The sequence below is a fragment of the Benincasa hispida genome, chromosome 1 (genome assembly GCF_027475165.1).
Source record: "Benincasa hispida cultivar pf3 chromosome 1, pf3_genome.v1.1, whole genome shotgun sequence".
Taxonomy (NCBI): domain Eukaryota; kingdom Viridiplantae; phylum Streptophyta; class Magnoliopsida; order Cucurbitales; family Cucurbitaceae; genus Benincasa; species Benincasa hispida.
This window is the reverse complement of record NC_143478.1, coordinates 23071673-23090728: the sequence shown is the minus strand read 5'-3', so window position 1 is coordinate 23090728 and position 19056 is coordinate 23071673. Positions and strand designations below refer to the sequence as shown.

The following is a 19056-nucleotide window of genomic DNA, read 5'->3' as shown; positions in this document are numbered from 1 at the left end:
TTTTCTTTTGAATAGTTTACTACATTTATGATTTTTCAGTATAGTTCTTCAACTTTCAGATTTATATCTTTAAGATAGGATCGGACCATGTAAATCAAGAGATTTGTTCAAAATTTTGTATTGTTGGGATTTCATAGGATTTTTTTTTTCTGTAGTGTATGCATCATATATGTAAGATTTATTTTCTTAATTAGTTTCAAATTTAATTATAATAAATTAGAAAAATATTATTAATAAAAAAAATTCCATAAAAGGATAGGATTAATTTCACTTTTAAACCTTTAACTTTCTAAACTTAAAAAATGTATGATAAAACTAAATTGGAATTTCAACCTAAAAGATTATATTAAAAAAATATGTTTTTTCTATTTTGACCTCTAAATTAAAAAATATTTATTCTAATCCAAAATACTTACAACTAGCTTGTATTTTAAAATGATCAGGCTGTCAAATAAATTAATCATGTTAAAAAAATGTAGGATTTCAATTTTAAAATAGGTGATTTTCTAATTTAGTTTGCATTTAAAATTTTGATTATTTAGTACTTTGTCGTATTGGTTATTGGTATTTTACTTTATTTTTATTTTATTCAACACATGCTAGACCTAATTTCATATAGGACTAACAAAATCTTAATAATAAAAATCAAAATAAATATTTTTTAAAAATTCATGACTAAAATAGTTATTTTTTAAAAGATAGAGATCAAAATAGAACCAGATTCAAATTGGACCTTTAATATTAATATTGTTGTTTTCAAAACTTATTAGAGAAATATTGTTGTTTTGAAACTTATTAGAGAAATATTGTTGTTTTGGGAGTTCGATGTTAGAAGTCAAGGGTTGAGGATTCGACTAATGTAGAGGTTGAAAGTTGAGAACTCGACAAACAAAGAAAAGTTGGAAACAATACGTAAATCAGGGTTGTCGAGGGTTGAAGTTTCGACATATATAAGTCGAAACTTCAACCCTCGACAAGGAAAAGAAAATCTCGCTAGTTTTGACATACATAAGTCGAAACTTCAACCCTCGACAAGGAAGATAAATGGGTGAAGCAGATTGTAAGAGAGAGCAAGATTGTAGGAGAGAGCGAGATTGAAAACGATATTGTAGGAGAGAGCGAGATTGAAAGCGAGATTGTAGGAGAGAGCGAGATTGTAGGATGGGACAATCTTCAACGTCTATGGAATGTATGCGTCTCGCTCTCTCCTACAATCTCGCTCTCAATCTCGCTCTCTCTCACAATCTCGCTCTCTCTGAACATCTCGCTCTCTTTTACAATCTCGCTCTCAATCTTGCTCTCTCAATCTCGCTCTCTCTTACAATCTCGCTCAGAATCTCGCTTTCTCTTACAATTCAAAATTATGTTATTGTTGTTATTTTTTCATTAATGATTACTAGCTTTTTTTTCTCATTCGTCATGTATATATATATATTTCTATGGAAAGTAAATAAATTTATTGTATATTCAATTTTTTTTTATTATAAAGTTGTACATTTTTCTTTTAATTAAGTTGTACATTATTCTTTTAATTAAGTTGTACATTATTCTTTTAATTAAGTGATGGAATATGAGACATACGCAGCGGAATTGGGACCTAATTACACTCTAATTGCTTCTAAATTAAAGGATAATAGCATGCAATTGAAGGGAAAACAGTGATTAAAAATGATGAGATTCTACCTTTGAAGCTCTTGAACAACGATTTTCCTCACCGAATCTCGACCCGAACTCTTTTGGACCACCACTAGAGTTGATCTACTATCCTTTGGACTCAGAACCGAGTTGTGGGACCCGGTAGATGAAGAGAACCGAGAGAGAGAAAAGAGATGAAAATAAGGAATGGAATTTTGAGTAGGTTTGGGTGTTTCCTTTGTTTTTCACAAAGTTGTAATTTTCCAGCCCAAATATGAAAAAACTAATTTTCAAAATGGCAAAATTCTTTTAACTAAATTGAAAAGCCCAATTTATAGAAAAAAAGCATGCAACAATTGCATGAAAAAACTTCATAAAAACCCAACACCTAGAATCCACTTACTTAGTGGGCTTAATGTCTCCACTATAAGCCAATACCTAGCCCACTATTTTGTTAGTCGAATTATCCAACAAAAGTTTGGATTTTCCCACTAACTATAGTCAAAGGGCAAAATAGTCATTTGGTCAAAGTCAAACTTTGACCAAAAGGTCAACATTATGACTTCTTATGATTTTTTTTGTGTTGACTAATTTTGACCTCACGAGCATGAATCTACATTCATTTTCTCGAAATTCAAATCACATTTGAATATAAGGTCGGTCAAAGTTTTGACTTTTCAAAGTCAAAAGTCAACTCTTTGACTTTTTACAACTTTGACCATTTCCATCATTTTCGAGCTTCCGAATATGAACGTATTCATATTCTTGATATTTAAATCACATTTAAATATTAAAGTTGTATCTCTAAGCTAAAAAAAACTCGACCACTATATCACATATACTTGTCGGTTTCTCTCTCTCTACCTAATTCGAACAATTCAAATTATTCTATCATACTGTTCTAAGTTTATTCCATATGAGCTAGTAGGGGAACCTAATGGACCTATAGATCATGGGCTCCAACGATCCAAGATTAGCTAGCTAAACTCTTTAGACGGAGCTAATCAACATTCGTTAACTAAGGGTCATTCCACTAAAGTCTCGTAGTTGCACTCCCCTCACTATAGATGTATTTGTGTCCATTTGATATAACCATGATGAGTAAGTTAATCTTTCACAGGTTTTTCGTAATCTCGGCCGGGTCATAAAAACCGTTTTACCCCTAAGACTACACATTGTTCCTTAAGTTCCACTGATCCTCTAATGAACAATTGGTTTAAGGTCCAACCTATAAACCGAATCCCTCTTGGGCCAAGGAGAGGGTGGGGCCCCTTGTTCAAGACCTGGATTCAGTACTAAAGGGAACAACCTATCTGCTATCCCTATAATGGGTAGGAGTGAATTCCGTCTTGCACTTTATGTTCCCAACTATCCACCCGATCTTACCCCTAAAATGGGAGGCTTATTGGGCCAGCAATATTAAGCTGCCCTCACCTATGCAGATCTAAGAATAATTTCGAGTGAACAGGAGTTCATAGTTAGCTCAAGATTAAGATTAAGTTACCTAGGTCATCAATTAATGAAATAGTCAGTTTTATACATAAAACGGCATTTAGAACGTAAAAAGTGACCATTTCATGGTTTGGTCTTATGTAAACTCTTTACATAGGATACCCCCACTCACATATCTCTATATGAACGATTCAAGATCACATCGTTTGTACTATCTACAAAGTGGGCCGCATCCATAGTGTCCTCAGAATAAGGCGCCCAACCTTATTCATATACTATAGACCATTTTGGCTATATATTTGAACTTGATCCACATTTATGTCACTACATAAAGTTCAAATTATATTAAATAGCCTCGGAACCTTAGTTTATTGGATTCAAGATTAAAATTTCAATAACAACTTTATCGAAAAACAAAATAGAATATATTTATTAATTTACAAACTACGAGTTTTAGGACATAAAATCCAACAAACTCCCACTTGGACTAAAACTCCTAGTGGAGTATCACAATGTTGAATTTAAGTGAGAAATATATGAGTACAATAAACATATGAATACAATAAACTAGGACATATACCCAAAAATTCTCCCACTTGTCCTAGTCTACAAACTTTGTAGACCTAAACTCTGTAGGTGACCTTCAAACACTTTAGCCGTTAGGGCCTTTGTAAAAGGATCAGCAATGTTTTGCTCAGAAGATATCTGGGTCACTACAATGTCTCCATGATGTACAATCTCCCGGATCAAATGGTATTTGCGCTCAATATGCTTGTCGCGCGTGTGGCTTCTTGGTTCTCTTGAGTTTGCAACTGCACCACTATTATCACAATATAGGGTGAGAGGCAGATGCATATTTGGAACTACTTCCAAATCTATCAAAAATTTCCTCAACCATACTGCTTCCTTTGCTGCTTCACAAGCAGCTACATATTCAGCTTCCATTGTGGAGTCCGCAATACAGTTTTGCTTTACACTTCTCCACACTATTGCTTCTTCATTAAGAGTGAACACTGATCCAGATGTAGACTTTCTAGCATCTTTATCAATTTGAAAATCAGAGTCAATGTATCCAATAAGGATCAAATCCTTAGTACCATACACGAGCATGTAGTTCCTCATTCTCCTAAGATACTTGAGGATATTTTTAACGACAGTCCAATGATCATATCCAGGATTGGACTGATACCTACTGACTATCCCTACCGCGTAACATATGTTAGTTCTAGTACATAACATTGCATACATCAGGCTCCTTACTGCGGAAGCATAGGGAATGCGTCTCATATCCTCAACCTTTTGAGGTGTCTTAGGACATTGATCCTTTGACAAATGAATTCCATATCTATAAGGTAACAGACCTCTTTTGAAATTCTGCATCTTATACCTAGACAACATTTTGTCTATATAAGTTGCTTGAGACATGGCTAATGTTCTATTCTTGCGGTTTTGAATAATCTGAATCCCGAGGACATACTGCGCATTTCCTAAATCTTTCATTTGGAACTGCGTTGCTAGCCATTTCTTGATGTCAATTAGGTAACCTACTTCATTCCCAATGAGTAGAATATCGTCAACATATAAAACTAAGAACGCTATAGTAGAATTGACGATCTTCTTGTAGACACAAGGCTCGTCAACATTCTGTTCAAAGCCATAAAATTTGATCACAGTATCAAATCTTATATTCCAAGATCTAGAAGCTTGTTTCAACCCATAAATGGATTTTTGAAGCTTACAAACCTTTTGTTCTTGACCTTGTGCAATAAACCCCTCTGGTTGAGCCATATAGATACTCTCCTCAAGATCGTTGTTTAGAAAGGCTGTCTTGACATCCATTTGCCAAATTTCATAGTCATAAAAGGTGGCAATGGATAAGAGTATTCTAATCGACTTAAGCATGGCAACGGGAGAGAAAGTTGCTTCATAGTCCACTTCCTCTCTCTGGGTATAACCCTTTGCCACAAGTCGAGCCTTAAAAGTCTGTACTTTACCGGCTTGGTCTCGTTTTCTCTTGTAGATCCACTTTCAACCAATTGATTTTACATCATTTGGTTGATCTACAAGTTTCCAGACAGAATTGAAGTACATAGACTCCATTTCGAGGTCCATGGCTTTGACCCACTGATCACGGTCCACATCTTTCATCGCCTGTTTATAGGTCGATGGATCCTCTATGTCGTCATCAGGTATGACGACTTGTGTTTCTGTTAAACCCAAGTAATGGTCAGGCTGATGAACAACCCTCCCACTACGTCGAGGCATTCTCAACTCTTGAGAAGGATATGACTGACCAGATATACCATTTTTATCTACTACTTTAGTAGATGAACTAGCTCTATCTATAGCGTATTTGGAAATTTCATTCAATACTAGTCTACTGCGAGGTTGATGACTTCTTATGTGGTCTTCCTCTAAGAATGTGGCATTTGTCGATACAAATACCTTATTCTCTTGAGGATCATAAAATAGACCACCTTTTGTTTCTTTTGGATAACCTATAAATAGGCATATTTTTTAATGATGTTCCAATTTTTTAGGATTTTGCACCAATATGTGTGCCGGGCATCCCCAAATCCTAAAGTGACGTAAACTGCCTTTACGCCCTTTCCATAGCTCATAAGGTGTTTTTGAAACACTTTTAGAGGGAACGTTATTCAAAATATAGACAGCAGTCTCTAATGTATGTCCCCAAAAGGAATCAGGTAACTCAGCAAAGCTCATCATTGAGCGAACCATGTCCAACAAGGTTCTGTTTCTTCTTTCAGATACACCGTTCTGCTGAGGCATATTAGGTGCAGAGAGTTGTGACTTGATTCCGTGTTCTATCATATAGTCTTGGAATCATAAGTCCATGTACTCCCCACCTCGATCTGACCGTAGTGTCTTAATTTTTTTACCTAACTGGTTCTCAACCTCAGCCTTATATTCTTTGAACTTTTCAAAAGAATCAGACTTGTGATGCATTAGGTAAATATGACCATACCTTGAATAATCATCAATAAAACTGATGAAATATTCATACCCACCTCGAGCTTTGACATTCATCGGTCCACAGAGGTCCGAATGTACGAGCTCTAAGGGTATTGTGGCTCTGAGACCTTTTCCAGTAAAAGATCTCTTAGTCATTTTTCCCTCAAGACAAGACTCACATGGAGGTAAAGAATTGTCTTCTAACTGATTTAGTAGTCCATTCTTAACCAATCTCTCAATCCTATTGAGATTTATGTGACCAAGTCTTAAGTGCCATAGATAGGCATTAGAAGAAACTTTTTGTCTTTTATTCTGAGTTTCGACTGTTCTAAACATCTCAGTATTTAAGACAAATTTTGCTTTAGTTGGTCTTAACTTATATAAGTTGTTTTCAAGTATAGCAGAACAAATTTGAATACCTTTTCTGAAAATGAACGCTTCATTAACTTCAAAAGATATTTTATACATTTGTTCCATAATACATGCGATAGATATTAAATTCCTCTTCATAAGAGATGCATACAAAACATCTTTAAGTATGATATATCTATCGTTGAAAAACAACTTCAAGTCTCCCACTACTTCGGCCGAGACAACCTCTCATGTTCCAACCTTGAGGGTGATCTCGCCTTCTTCAATCTTTTTCTAGGAACTAGTTTCCTGAAAAGAAAAGCAAATATGTGTAGTGGCTCATGAATCTAATATCTAGGTTGAGGTATCATCCTCTACTAAACATGTCTCAGCAACTAGTAAATCATATTTAACTTGTGCTTCTTTCGAGGCAGGGGCTTGAGGACATTCCTCAGTTAAGACAAATCTCAATTCATCTATTACTAGTATTGAATTCATATTGTTTTTCCATGTTGAGTAATTATCGTTGTTTAGTTTCTCAGAAGCTAAGAGTTGATCTAAAGAGCTAGTCATGCTGAAAAGAAAAACATATCCTTTTTAGTAAAAACATTAATCTGTTAAATCCAATCAAGTTTAGCAAAAAAAAATCTAATAATGTACCCTTATTATTATATTTTACAACGATATTTGAATGTTTTGGAATAACCTCTATTCCTCTGTTGAACCAAGACTATCTTGACTAGATACTATCACCAGAATAACTTTTATTCCTATAGTAACTCAGTTATCGCAACTTTGGTCAAGAATTTACTAATACTTAATAATTCTCGTAAGTGTGACCCTCCATTTTCAGACCTCAAAGATCGGAATCATTATGCTCCCGAAGTTGGAAAGACAAGAATGAAAACGGACCTGAGAGACCCTATCTATTTCTAGAGTTCGCGGAGTTCCAAATCCTATAATACAGCCCTCCGATTGGTAAGGTCGCTCTAGGGCAGACATGCAGGCGCATTATAGGAATCTCACGGTGTGACCTAATGGAAGAGACCGTAGGATGTGTTGACACACTTCCTTCTCCCACTTACTATGAACAACTTCCCCTATTCACCTTGGTATTGACTCATGCAAACACTCTCCGAATGGAGTCCGCTCCCAGGGCGACCCAAAGCCAAGCATGAATCTCACGGTGTGAACTCTTAGGGACGCTAGAGCTAAAAGTACATTACTTATCTCCAGCTGAAATGTTTTAGACGGTTAGGGTATAAAATACTTAGCAATACATTTCGGCTAACTAAACATATCCTAAGTCTAGGTGATTCATCCGAGTATAACTTTTATACTGGATTTTTAACCTACAATGTCTAGGTGATAAACAAATTTTATTACCTCACACCGCTCACGCATGCTCATAAAACCAGTTTAACCTAACTTAGACGTCGGCTCGATCTCCAGGTAGTAGGTGTTCTGTGAACCGTCAACTTAAAAACCTTCAACCTTTGTCATCTTATCTGACTTTTTTCCAAGATCTTTCCGGGTGAGTTTTCTTGTAACTTCGGTTTTACAAGATATCGACCTATTTTCTATGAAAATTGGGATTGCTCGATGGTTAACCCTAAATGAGCATGCATCTTATCTTTGTTATAGATTTTAGAAGTCTAGGTTATTTTATAAAAATTATAAAATAAATTATAACGATTATAACCCTAGAGCATTCATCTATAACATGCTTCCTTCAATCAAACATGCTTTAATATAACACTTATATTAAAACTAAGCATGCATAGTATCTATTTTATAACACTTATAAGATATAACAAATGCATGTCACATGCTTTTCCTATGGTGGACTTTTAAAACTATATGGCATACTATATGCACACATAATCAAACAACATTATACATCACATGCATAATAAGTAAACAACATTAAAGTGGATCGATTTTGGCATTAAAAACAAATAAATAAATAATTTATTACAAAATTCAGCAACCAGCTTCTCTGAACCAGCTTCAAACACTTTGAACCATTAGGAATCGCTCAGAAATCACTCGAACCGGCCCGAAAACACCAAAAACCAAGCTGAACCGGTCAAACCGGCTTAACCAGGTCAAACGGACCGGTCCAAACCATCTGGACTGGCTGGTCAACGCACGCTGGGGCAGTCAACGGAGGTGTGAGCGTGCGGGTCGCGGAGCGGGTCTTGGGCAGGCGGGCGAACGGGCGCACGAGACTGCACGAAGTGGAGCGGACGAACGGGTTCGATCCGGGGGGCAGGCGTGCAAAGCCAGGCGCGCGTGTGAGCTTCTCCGAACCGGGTCGGGTCTGGGAGCTTGCTCTCGGGTCTGGAAGCTAATTCGGGCCTGTAAGCCATTTTTTTCTCCATTTTTGCTGCTGTTCTCTCTCCCGGAATCAAGAAATTACAGCCTAATTTCAACTCTAATGACTCCAACAAATTTACAGACCCTTTTTCACACATTAATGCTCATAAACAAGTGAGCAATTACAAATTTTCACAAGAAATTTAAAGAGAAAAAATGCCAAAATCATAATAAACCCACTTTAGTCCCCATTTCATTCAACATTTGAATAGATAGGAAAAAAAAACACCCATCAAAAGCAATTGAGAGTAATTCTAGCATGCTCTGATACCACATGATGGAATACGAGACATATGCAGCAGAATTGGGACCTAATTACACTCTAATTGCTTCTAAATTAAAGGATAATAGCATACAATTGAAGGGAAAACAGTGATTAAAAATGATGAGATGCTACCTTTGAAGCTCCTGAACAACGCTTTTCCTCGTCGAATCTCGACCCGAACTCTTTTGGACCACCACTAGAATTGATCTACTATCCTCTAGACTCAGAGCCGAGTTGTGGGACCTGGTGGATGAAGAGAACCGAGAGAGAGAAAAGAAATGAAAATAAGGAATGAAATTTTGAGTAGGTTTGGGTGTTTCCTTTGTTTTTCACAAAGTTGTAATTTTCCAGCCCAAATATGAAAAAACTAATTTTCAAAATGGCAAAAGTCTTTTAACTAAATTGAAAAGCCCAATTTATAGAAAAAAGGCATGCAATAATTGCATGAAAAAACTTCACAAAAATCCAACACCTAGAATCAACTTACTTAGTGGACTTAATGTCTCCACTATAAGCCAACACCTAGCCTACTATTTTGGTAGTGGAATTATCCAATAAAATTTTGGATTTTCCCACTAACTATAGTCAAAGGGCAAAATAGTCATTTGGTCAAAGTAAAACTTTGACCAAAAAGTCAACATTTTGACTTTTTATGATTTTTTCCGTGTTGACTAATTTTGACCTCCTGAGCATGAATCCGTATTCATTTTCTCGAAATTCAAATCACATTTGAATATAAGGTCGATCAAAATTTTGATTTTTCAAAGTCAAAAGTCAACTCTTTGACTTTTTACAACTTTGACCATTTCCATCATTTTCGAACTTCCGAATATGAACGTATTCATATTCTTGATATTTAAATCACATTTAAATATTAAAACTGTATCTCTAAGCTAAAAAAAACCCGACCACTATATCACATATACTTGTCGGTTTCTCTCTCTCTATCTAATTTGAACAATTCAAATTATTCTATCATACTGGTCTAAGTTTATTCCATATGAGCTAGTAGGGGAACCTAATGGACCTATAGATCATGGGCTCCAACGATCTAAGATTAGCTAGCTAAACTCTTTAGACGGAGCTAATCAACATTCGTTAACTAACGGGTCATTCCACTAAAGTTCCGTAGTTGCACTCCTCTTACTATAGATATATTTGTGTCCATTTGATATAACCATGATGAGTAAGTTAATCCTTCACAGGTTGTTCGTAATCTCGGCCGGGTCATAAAAACCGTTTTATCCTCAAGACTACATCTTGTTCCTTAAGTTCCACTGATCCTCTAATGAACAATTGGTTTAAGGTCCAACCTATAAACCGAATCCCTCTCGAGCCAAGGAGAGGGTGGGGCCCCTTGTTCAAAACCTGGATTCAGTCCTAAAGGGAATAACCTATCTACTATCCCTATAACGGGTAGGAGTGAATTCCGTCTTGCGCCCCGTGTTCCCAGCTATCCACCCGATCTTACCCCTGAAATGGGAGGCTTATTGGGTTAGCGATATTGAGCTGTCGTCACCTATGCATATCTAAGAATAATTTCGAGTGAACAGGAGTTCATAGTTAGCTTAGGATTAAGATTAAGTTACCTAGGTCATCAATTAACGAAATAGTCAGTTTTATACATAAAACGACATTTAGAACGTAAAAAGTGACTATTTCATGGTTCAGTCTTATGTAAACTCTTTACATAGGATACCCCCACTCACATATCTCTATATGAACGATTCAGGATCACATCGTTTGTACTATCTACAAAGTGGGCCGCATCCATAGTGTCATCAGAATAAGGCGCCCAACCTTATTCATATACTATAGACCATTTTGGCTATATATTTGAACTTGATCCACATTTATGTCACTACATAAAGTTCAAATTATATTAAATAGCCTCGGAACCTTAGTTTATTGGATTCAAGATTACAATTTCAATAACAACTTTATCGAAAAACAAAATAGAATATATTTATTAATTTACAAACTACGAGTTTTAGGACATAAAATCCAACATTAAGTTGTACATTATTCTTCTAATTAAGTTGTACATTATTCTTCTAATTAAGTTGTACATTATTCTCCTAATTGAGAAACAAATATTTTTTTAATTGAGAAATATATATTTTTTTTCAGATCATGGCTTTAAACCCATGACTTGTTGATCCCGATGTTTTGTACGACTAGTCCATTCATCGATCATCTGTTGTATGGCGAGATCGTAATACTGGAGAAATATTTTTCAGGCGTCGAGAGGCAGTTCTCTAGCGCACTATCCTGCTCCACCCTCGAATACTACCACTACTGCACACATCTGGATTCTATGGGGTTGCTAGATTAGGATTTATTCAGTTGGACTGGCATCTGATCACAGCCTTGGTCGAAAGATGGAGACCCGAGACGCATACATTCCACATATCTGTTGGAGAGTGCACTATCACTCTACAAGATATAGAAGTGTTGTTGGGATTACCTGTTGACGGTGAGCCAGTCACTGGAGTGATGTACGATGACTGGTTAGAAGTTTGTCAACTGTACCTCGGTGCGACCCCAATGCCGACAAGATTAAAGGATCGAGGGTAAGTTTAATATGGTTAGGAACACAATTTTGTGAGCTCACAGATGATGCAGACGAGGAAATCGTCATAAGATATGCGCGAGCATATATACTACAAATGATGGGTGTGCCTCCATGATGTGAGGCGGTATTCGTGGGGTAGAGCATGCTTGGCATCATGGTTGTATAGACAACTATGCAAAGCAACAAAACCTAAGGTTTGAGAGATAGCTGGGCCTCTCATACTTTTACAACTATGGGCTTGGGAGCGATTTCCAACAATGGCTCCACAGCTACAACATGTTAATGACACTTAGTTAGTTGGATGAGCCTACGGTTCTCGATATGTTATTTTAATTCAATTTAATTTGTATATCACTCATCTAGTTAATTTAAATTCTAAATTTTCAATTTAAAAATTTAGGTGGAGAGACAAATTTTGTGTGACTAGAACAGCCACGCATGTAGTCAACCAGTATAGATACATGTTTGATCTGCTTTGACCTAAACAGGTATATTACACTTAACCTAATTGATTATTTTATACACATTTTTATTGTATTTGTTTTTAATATTCTCTAATATAATATTTTGTGTTTCAGGTTATTTGGGAGTCGTACAAAATTATTATGCATATTTTGCTTAATTTTTGTACGAATCGTCAAAACATATGGCGGACGATGAGTCCTTTCATATGTTTTCACATTGGTGAGTGGCATCTTTCTGATAGGGTGATGAGACAATTCGGTTTTCAGCAGAATGTCCTATCGCCTTTAATACTGAACCCGTACTGCATGATATTGACCTAAGGATTGGAGATTGGTCCGAAAAAGTTGCACATTTGGTAGTGCGATGGCACTATCGTGCAATGTTTATTGCAGTGGGGGTTTCTCTTGAACAGTTTGATACAGATGTCACTCCAGAATATATTCATTGGTATAATAATATCACAAGGCACTACATCACTCGTCCAAGAGCAACTGTGGGTCATCTGGTAAATGAATATTATCTAATTATTTTTAATTTAAATTTATTTTAAATATTGTCTAATTGTTTTATAATTCACAGAGATCGAACAATCGTAGACTCCGTGAGGTTGCGAATGATCCGAACCAGGTTCTTGCTATATGTAATGACAACCAAAGCTATATGGAGGAAATTCATTATATGTACGATATGCCTATTGTTTCTCCACCAGCTCCTAGACGTAGAGGACCTGTTCGGGAAGAGAATGAGTTTGATGAGGTTGACATAATGTGGAATAGTTGCCCCCTATGATGCAGATGCAGAGTCAAACTGATTATGTTAGTCCGATGATGATGATGCCAACATTTGGTTCAGGACATTATGACTCAGAGGCTGGTCCTTCGTCTTCATACGTGCATGGACATGGTCGGGTCGTGGAGAGCATAATGAATATTTATATTATGAAGCGCCTTGCAGAGGTACCAGAGCAACATCAAGAAGAACTCGAAGCAACCTCAAGTTCGAAGTCGACGACGACAACCAGCTCGAAATCGACGACGTCCGCCTTGTGGGACACATTGATTTTTGTAATTATTTTTATATAAATGAGATATTTAATTTACATTTTTTTATTTTTATGAGATATTATTTTTTTAATTTATTCTTTTTATATATTATGAATAGCAATTATTTTGATATAGAAGCTTTTAAATGTTACTGACATAAATAATAACATCAGATAGTCTAAATCTAAAAAGTTAGGTAAAAAAAACTTCAATATTCAAATTTACATATTTTAGATAATAATTTGGGGACATAATAAATCAAATCAACACTCAAAACCTTCACATGTAAGTCTATAAATAAGACTGTATTATTGATATAAAGAACATAAATTTTAATCACAAAATAGTTTAAAAGATTTTACAATAATGATCTTGGATTCCTTTTGTACATTTGGTACCAAGATTTTGATGGAGTTTTTTTTTTTTTTTTTTAAAAAAAAAAAAATTATAAATAATAATAAAATATTTTTAGAAATTGTTTTTATAAAATAGAAAATTAAAAAAAAGGAAGAAAGAAAGAAGAAGTTGGAATATGTAATAATTAAAAAAAGAAAAAAAGGGAAATTTGTACGGATATCTCGCTCTCGCTCTCAAAATCTCGATCTCGCTCTCGCTCTCTCAAATCTCGTTCTCGCTCTCTCAAATCTCGTTCTCTCTCAAAATCTAGCTCTATCAAATCTCGCTCTCTCTCTTACTCTTCTCTCTTTCGTTCTCTCCCAATACAAAATTATTTTTAACACATCAAATAATTATGAGTGTTATGAGGAAGGTCTCGGAAAGTCTCCGGAATGAGGAAGATCTTTCGTTCTCTCCACATCAAATAATTATGAGGAAGGTCTTTAGAATGATAATTAAACAGACTCAATAATAATGTTAGGGCAAGGTCGAAGGTTCAAAGTTTGAGTGCAAATGTGGAAAGATCGAAGATCCTCGACTTATTAAAAAAAACAATATTTTTATAAATAGGTAAAAAAAATAATATTTTCCTAAATAGTTTCTAAAAAGACAATATCTTTTTAATTTTCCCGATTCAAATTATCCAAATAAGATTTAAACCAAAAAAATTAATTCATGCACTTCCAATGTGACAGTCCGATGAAATGATCAGAAAAGGAAAAGAAAGAATCCGATGGGCGGCAGTGTCAAAACACTGGGCTTTCGCCAGCCGTCCGATGTGTTGATCTCTCTCTGCAGTTCCCGCTGATATATATAATATATATATATATATATTCTGCTCCACCCCTTTTCTCACTTACATCACCGCCTGACATTTGTTGCTAGATAGAGAAGCACAGATACCCAAGAGAGAGAGGAGGAACTCGGTTGCCGAGCGATGGCCGGAGCCAGAGACATCGACGATCTGCCGAAGAACGACGCCAACTACACCGCCTTGACGCCGCTGTGGTTCATCGAGAGAGCCGCGTTGGTTCATCCATCCAGATTATCGATCGTCCATGGATCTCGCCGCTACAACTGGCTTCAGACTTACCAACGCTGTCGCCGTTTGGCTTCCGCTTTTTCAAACCGCTCCATCGGCGCCGGAGATACGGTACTTCTCGTTTCCCTCTATGTTTTTTTCCATTTTTGCTGCTTGTTAATTGTCGCTGCGAGAGTGATTCTTCTGACTGGCCTTGACGGATGGTTGTCCTCCATGAAATATCCGGAATCGGCGAGTGCCGTGTGGAAAGTAATTGCTGGATGAATCTTTTTTCTTTTTGGATGAAAGTCAACTTGATCATGGAGGAGAATTATCGCAGTAGGTTCTAAATAGGAACCCCTTTCTTGCATAAAGTGATGAAGCGTTGGTCGGATTTTAGCCTTGTCATGCCTACTTTATGATGTGGAAAGTCGGAACAGTGAAGTTTGTAGGCTTTAATGACACTTAACAAAGCTTCGGGTATTTGATGACTCCTAATATTCGATTACTGAACTTTCTCTATTCAGTCTGTAGCTGTAATCTTAATTATTTTGAAATTCATCATGAAATTCTATAGGATTGCGCTACAAGTAGTCGATAGCGTTCGACGCATGTTCCTTTTGAGCTCTCATCTTGACTTGCGGAAATTACGAGAATCCAGAGGGTTTGAAATCTGTCTGATATGTTATCTTGGAAGTTTATTAGTTAAAGTATGTCTGATAGTTATTTTGGCGATTTATTGATGTTAACTGAATGATAAATGGTTGGTTTCTTGGATATTGTATTTAGGTAGCAATAATTGCACCAAATATTCCAGCTATCTATGAAGCTCATTTTGGAGTTCCCATGGCTGGAGCTGTACTGAACTGTGTTAATATTCGTCTAAATGCTCAAACAATTTCATTTCTTCTCGGTCACTCGTCATCTGCAGTTGTTATGGTGGATCAAGAGTTTTTCCCCTTAGCAGAAGAAGCTTTGAAAATTCTAGCTGAAAAGAGTGATGGCCATTACAAGCCCCCACTTCTAATTGTAATTGGTGATGAAAGCTGTGATCCGGAGGCACTCAAATATGCTTTATCAAAAGGGGCCATCGAATACGAGAAATTCTTGGAAACGGGCAATCCTGAGTTTGCTTGGAAACCACCAGAGGATGAGTGGCAGAGCATTACTCTAGGCTATACTTCTGGTACAACTGCAAGTCCTAAAGGGGTGGTTTTGAGCCACCGAGGGGCATATGTCATGTCTTTGAGTGCAGGCTTAGTGTGGGGTATGAATGAAGGAGCTATATATCTTTGGACTCTGCCAATGTTTCATTGCAATGGTTGGTGTTACACTTGGGCACTGGCTGCCCTCTGTGGGACAAGTATTTGCCTCCGGCAGGTATTAACAACAAAATATTTTGAACCTTTTTATGTTTATTGAACAGTTCCTAGTATGATAAATCCAAACGACAATAGATTGTGAAGAATAGTGAAAACACTAACAATGTTTTGGAAATGAAAATGGAAGATTATTTTGAACTCATTCTTATTCATTCTATGGAAACTTGGTGAGTGCCAACGCCTGATGCTGTGATGCAGTAAGCTTTAGGTGTCCTGGCTTCTAATTGCTGTAGAACATATTCCATGTTATCGTTCTCGTTGATAGCAAATTTTTGTTTTTGGTTGTCGGTACAGGTCACAGCTAAGTCAGTTTATTCAGCCATAGCCAAGCATAAAGTAACACACTTTTGTGCTGCACCTGTGGTTCTTAATACTATTGTTAATGCCCCTAAAGAAGATACTATCCTTCCCCTTCCCCATGTTGTCCATGTAATGACAGCAGGAGCTGCTCCACCCCCTTCGGTATTACATGCAATGTCACAGAAGGGCTTCCGGATCACTCACACCTATGGCCTATCTGAAACTTATGGTCCTTCTACAATATGTGCATGGAAGCCAGAGTGGGACTCATTGCCTCCAGAAGCCCAAGCGCGAATGAATGCTCGTCAAGGTGTACGGTACGTTGGATTAGAGGGTCTAGACGTCGTGAACACTCAAACAATGCAGCCCGTTCCTTCTGATGGAAAAACTGTTGGAGAGATTGTAATGCGTGGGAATGCTGTTATGAAAGGCTACTTAAAGAACCCAAAAGCAAACAAAGAGGCGTTTGCAAATGGCTGGTTTCACTCCGGTGATCTTGGCGTAAAACATCCAGATGGCTACATAGAAATAAAAGACAGATCAAAGGATATCATCATTTCTGGAGGTGAGAACATTAGCAGTGTGGAGATAGAGAACACTCTCTACCAACACCCGGCGATACTGGAGGTGTCGGTTGTCGCTAGGGCAGACGAACGGTGGGGAGAATCTCCTTGTGCTTTCGTGACATTGAAATCCAAGGTAGATAAGGGTAATGAGCAACGAATGGCTGAGGATATTATGAAGTTTTGCAAGTCAAAGATGCCAGCTTACTGGGTCCCAAAATCTGTGGTATTTGGGGAGCTACCAAAAACAGCAACTGGGAAAGTTCAAAAGCATCTGCTGAGAGCGAAGGCCAAGGAGATGGGACCTGTTAAGATCAGCAAATTGTAATGAGTATTGTTCCACGACAAATGAGCTTCTGTAGGTAAATGAGTTTGTATTCATTTTCCAAAGGTCAGAAACAAAGTTAATATAGATAACATATATGCATTTAAATAGTTATTAGAATACTTTGTTTTAGTACATTCTAATAAAGATATACTACTGAGATTTGTGATTGCCACTTCAAATTGTCTTTAGGCAACGTTGTTTGGTTAAAATAAATTTGTCAACTTCTTTTTGTTGTCAATTGCAGATAAAGGGTAAATCGAGGATTAGATATTATGTCGAGGTACTGTTATCTCTCTCTTTATTACGCCGTTCTCTGTAAAAAGATGTATATATAAATTATTAGGTTATATTCCTAATTTCCTTGAACTTTGATGTTTCGTCTATTCATTAGTCCTTCGAACTTCCATAATTCTTCACGAATAGTGGGAACTTTTGTTTTAGTGCCATGGTGGTGGGATGAAAAGTCGAATCTTGGACCTCAAGGTAGAGGGTGTAGCACAATTATTGTTAAACTAAACTCACTTTGGCAAACACTTTTTAAATGGATGACAACCAATAAAATTTGTAATTAGAATCTCATTATTAAAAATGTACTAGCGATGGATTTATTTTAAACTATTTTTATTGTCGACTTAGCTCAATTATGTATACATTAAAAAAAAAACTAAATATAAGTTTGGTCCCATTATTTTTGGCTTTGGTTCATTTTGGTTCTTCTATATTTCCATCTTTGGTTCATTTTAGTTTTTATATTTTCAAAGTGATCATTTTGGTCTATTTGTTTTCATTTTTACTTCATTTTTAAAAGAACAAGATGGAGCTTATTGAAAGTTTAGGAACTAAAATGAACCCAAAAGTTTAAGAATTAAAATGAACCCAAAATTGAAAGTAGAAGAATCAAAATGAACATTTTGAAAGAAGAGGGACCAAAATAAACCTAAAAGGACCAAAATGAGCATTTTAAAAGTATAGGAACTAAAATAAATTAAAACAAAAAATACAAGGACCAAAATAGGATTTAAATTTTAGAAAAATGTTAAGGTTGTTGGGGTTGATGTCCTAAAGTCTCGTGTTCTGTGGTTTGTAAATAGTTTGTATGAACGCTTCTGTTGTATAATATATGATATTTTACTTCACATTTTTTTTTGCTCATTTATTTGTTTTATCACAAACCAATAAACTTAAGATCTCTGGTTATCTGTATGTAACTCAAGCATGTATGTGGTGACATACAAGTGGATTATGTCTGAAACCTTATTCTGGTAACGCTACAGATGCGGTCCGATGGGCGTCCTATACAAAGAGTTTGTATAAGACCTGACCACGAAGTGTTAACATCTCGTTATATAACACCATACATGACAGAGACTTCACTTCACTAGGATGACCATAGGTAACATGACCTCAATCCTGGAACTCTTGCTATTGAGGGTGGTCTTTTGATTTGTATGGGTGCGAGTGGCCTGGTCGCCAATTTTGGGAATTCAGCTACACAAGATGAAATTCACTCCTTCCCGAGGCAGGGGTAAGTAGATAGATAGCTCCTTTAAGGACTGATTCCATGGCTTGAACGATGTGGCACCACACATTTTCTCTTGGCTCAAGAGGTGTTCACACATAGTTGGACTATGTTATATTGTTCATTAGAAGAATCAGTGGTACTTAATGAAGGAAATCAGACTCGAGATTTCCATGAGCAGCGGAATTAAGATTATTCCAAATTACAATCATGAATGAACAATACATTTACAGTGGACTTCAAAACATGGGTTATACAATTAATACAGAAATTACAGCATGAAAACTCAAATGAACAAAGAAAAAACTCTACGAACATTTGAAGATCGTCTCCACGCTCCTTTGTGCACGATCGTTCGAACAACAACAACCTCGAACATTCGATCTACATGACTGCAACACAGCACAAA

General features: G+C 36.4%; 1 protein-coding gene across 6 annotated transcripts; it reads left to right on the top strand.

Annotated features, from left to right (window-relative positions):
- The first annotated feature begins 14165 nt into the window (after nucleotides 1–14165).
- On the top strand, nucleotides 14166–17494 carry AAE7 (acyl-activating enzyme 7). Of its 6 annotated transcripts, XM_090317701.1 has the most exons (5): nucleotides 14393–15035; nucleotides 15133–15265; nucleotides 15345–15935; nucleotides 16232–17162; nucleotides 17373–17494. In XM_090317701.1, exons 2-4 carry the CDS (start codon nucleotides 15167–15169, stop codon nucleotides 17126–17128), a joined length of 1587 nt encoding a protein of 528 aa, XP_090173827.1. In that variant the 5' UTR covers nucleotides 14393–15035; nucleotides 15133–15166; the 3' UTR covers nucleotides 17129–17162; nucleotides 17373–17494. The 6 variants fall into 6 exon arrangements, with proteins under 6 accessions (XP_038892638.1, XP_038892631.1, XP_038892674.1 ...); XM_039036710.2 differs by lacking the exon at nucleotides 15133–15265 and having other exon boundaries at nucleotides 14166–14687; XM_039036746.2 differs by lacking the exon at nucleotides 17373–17494 and having other exon boundaries at nucleotides 14223–15035; nucleotides 15133–15219; nucleotides 16232–17300.
- Nucleotides 17495–19056: the final 1562 nt, after the last annotated feature.

Bases quoted from the DNA above. Each gene is read 5' to 3' on its own strand.
- AAE7 (XM_039036710.2), top strand. From the start codon at position 14,472: ATGGCCGGAGCCAGAGACATCGACGATCTGCCGAAGAACGACGCCAAC. The intron at 14,688-15,344 runs GTACTTCTCGTT...TATTGTATTTAG, and splicing joins CCATCGGCGCCGGAGATACG to GTAGCAATAATTGCACCAAA. The intron at 15,936-16,231 runs GTATTAACAACA...TTGTCGGTACAG, and splicing joins CAAGTATTTGCCTCCGGCAG to GTCACAGCTAAGTCAGTTTA.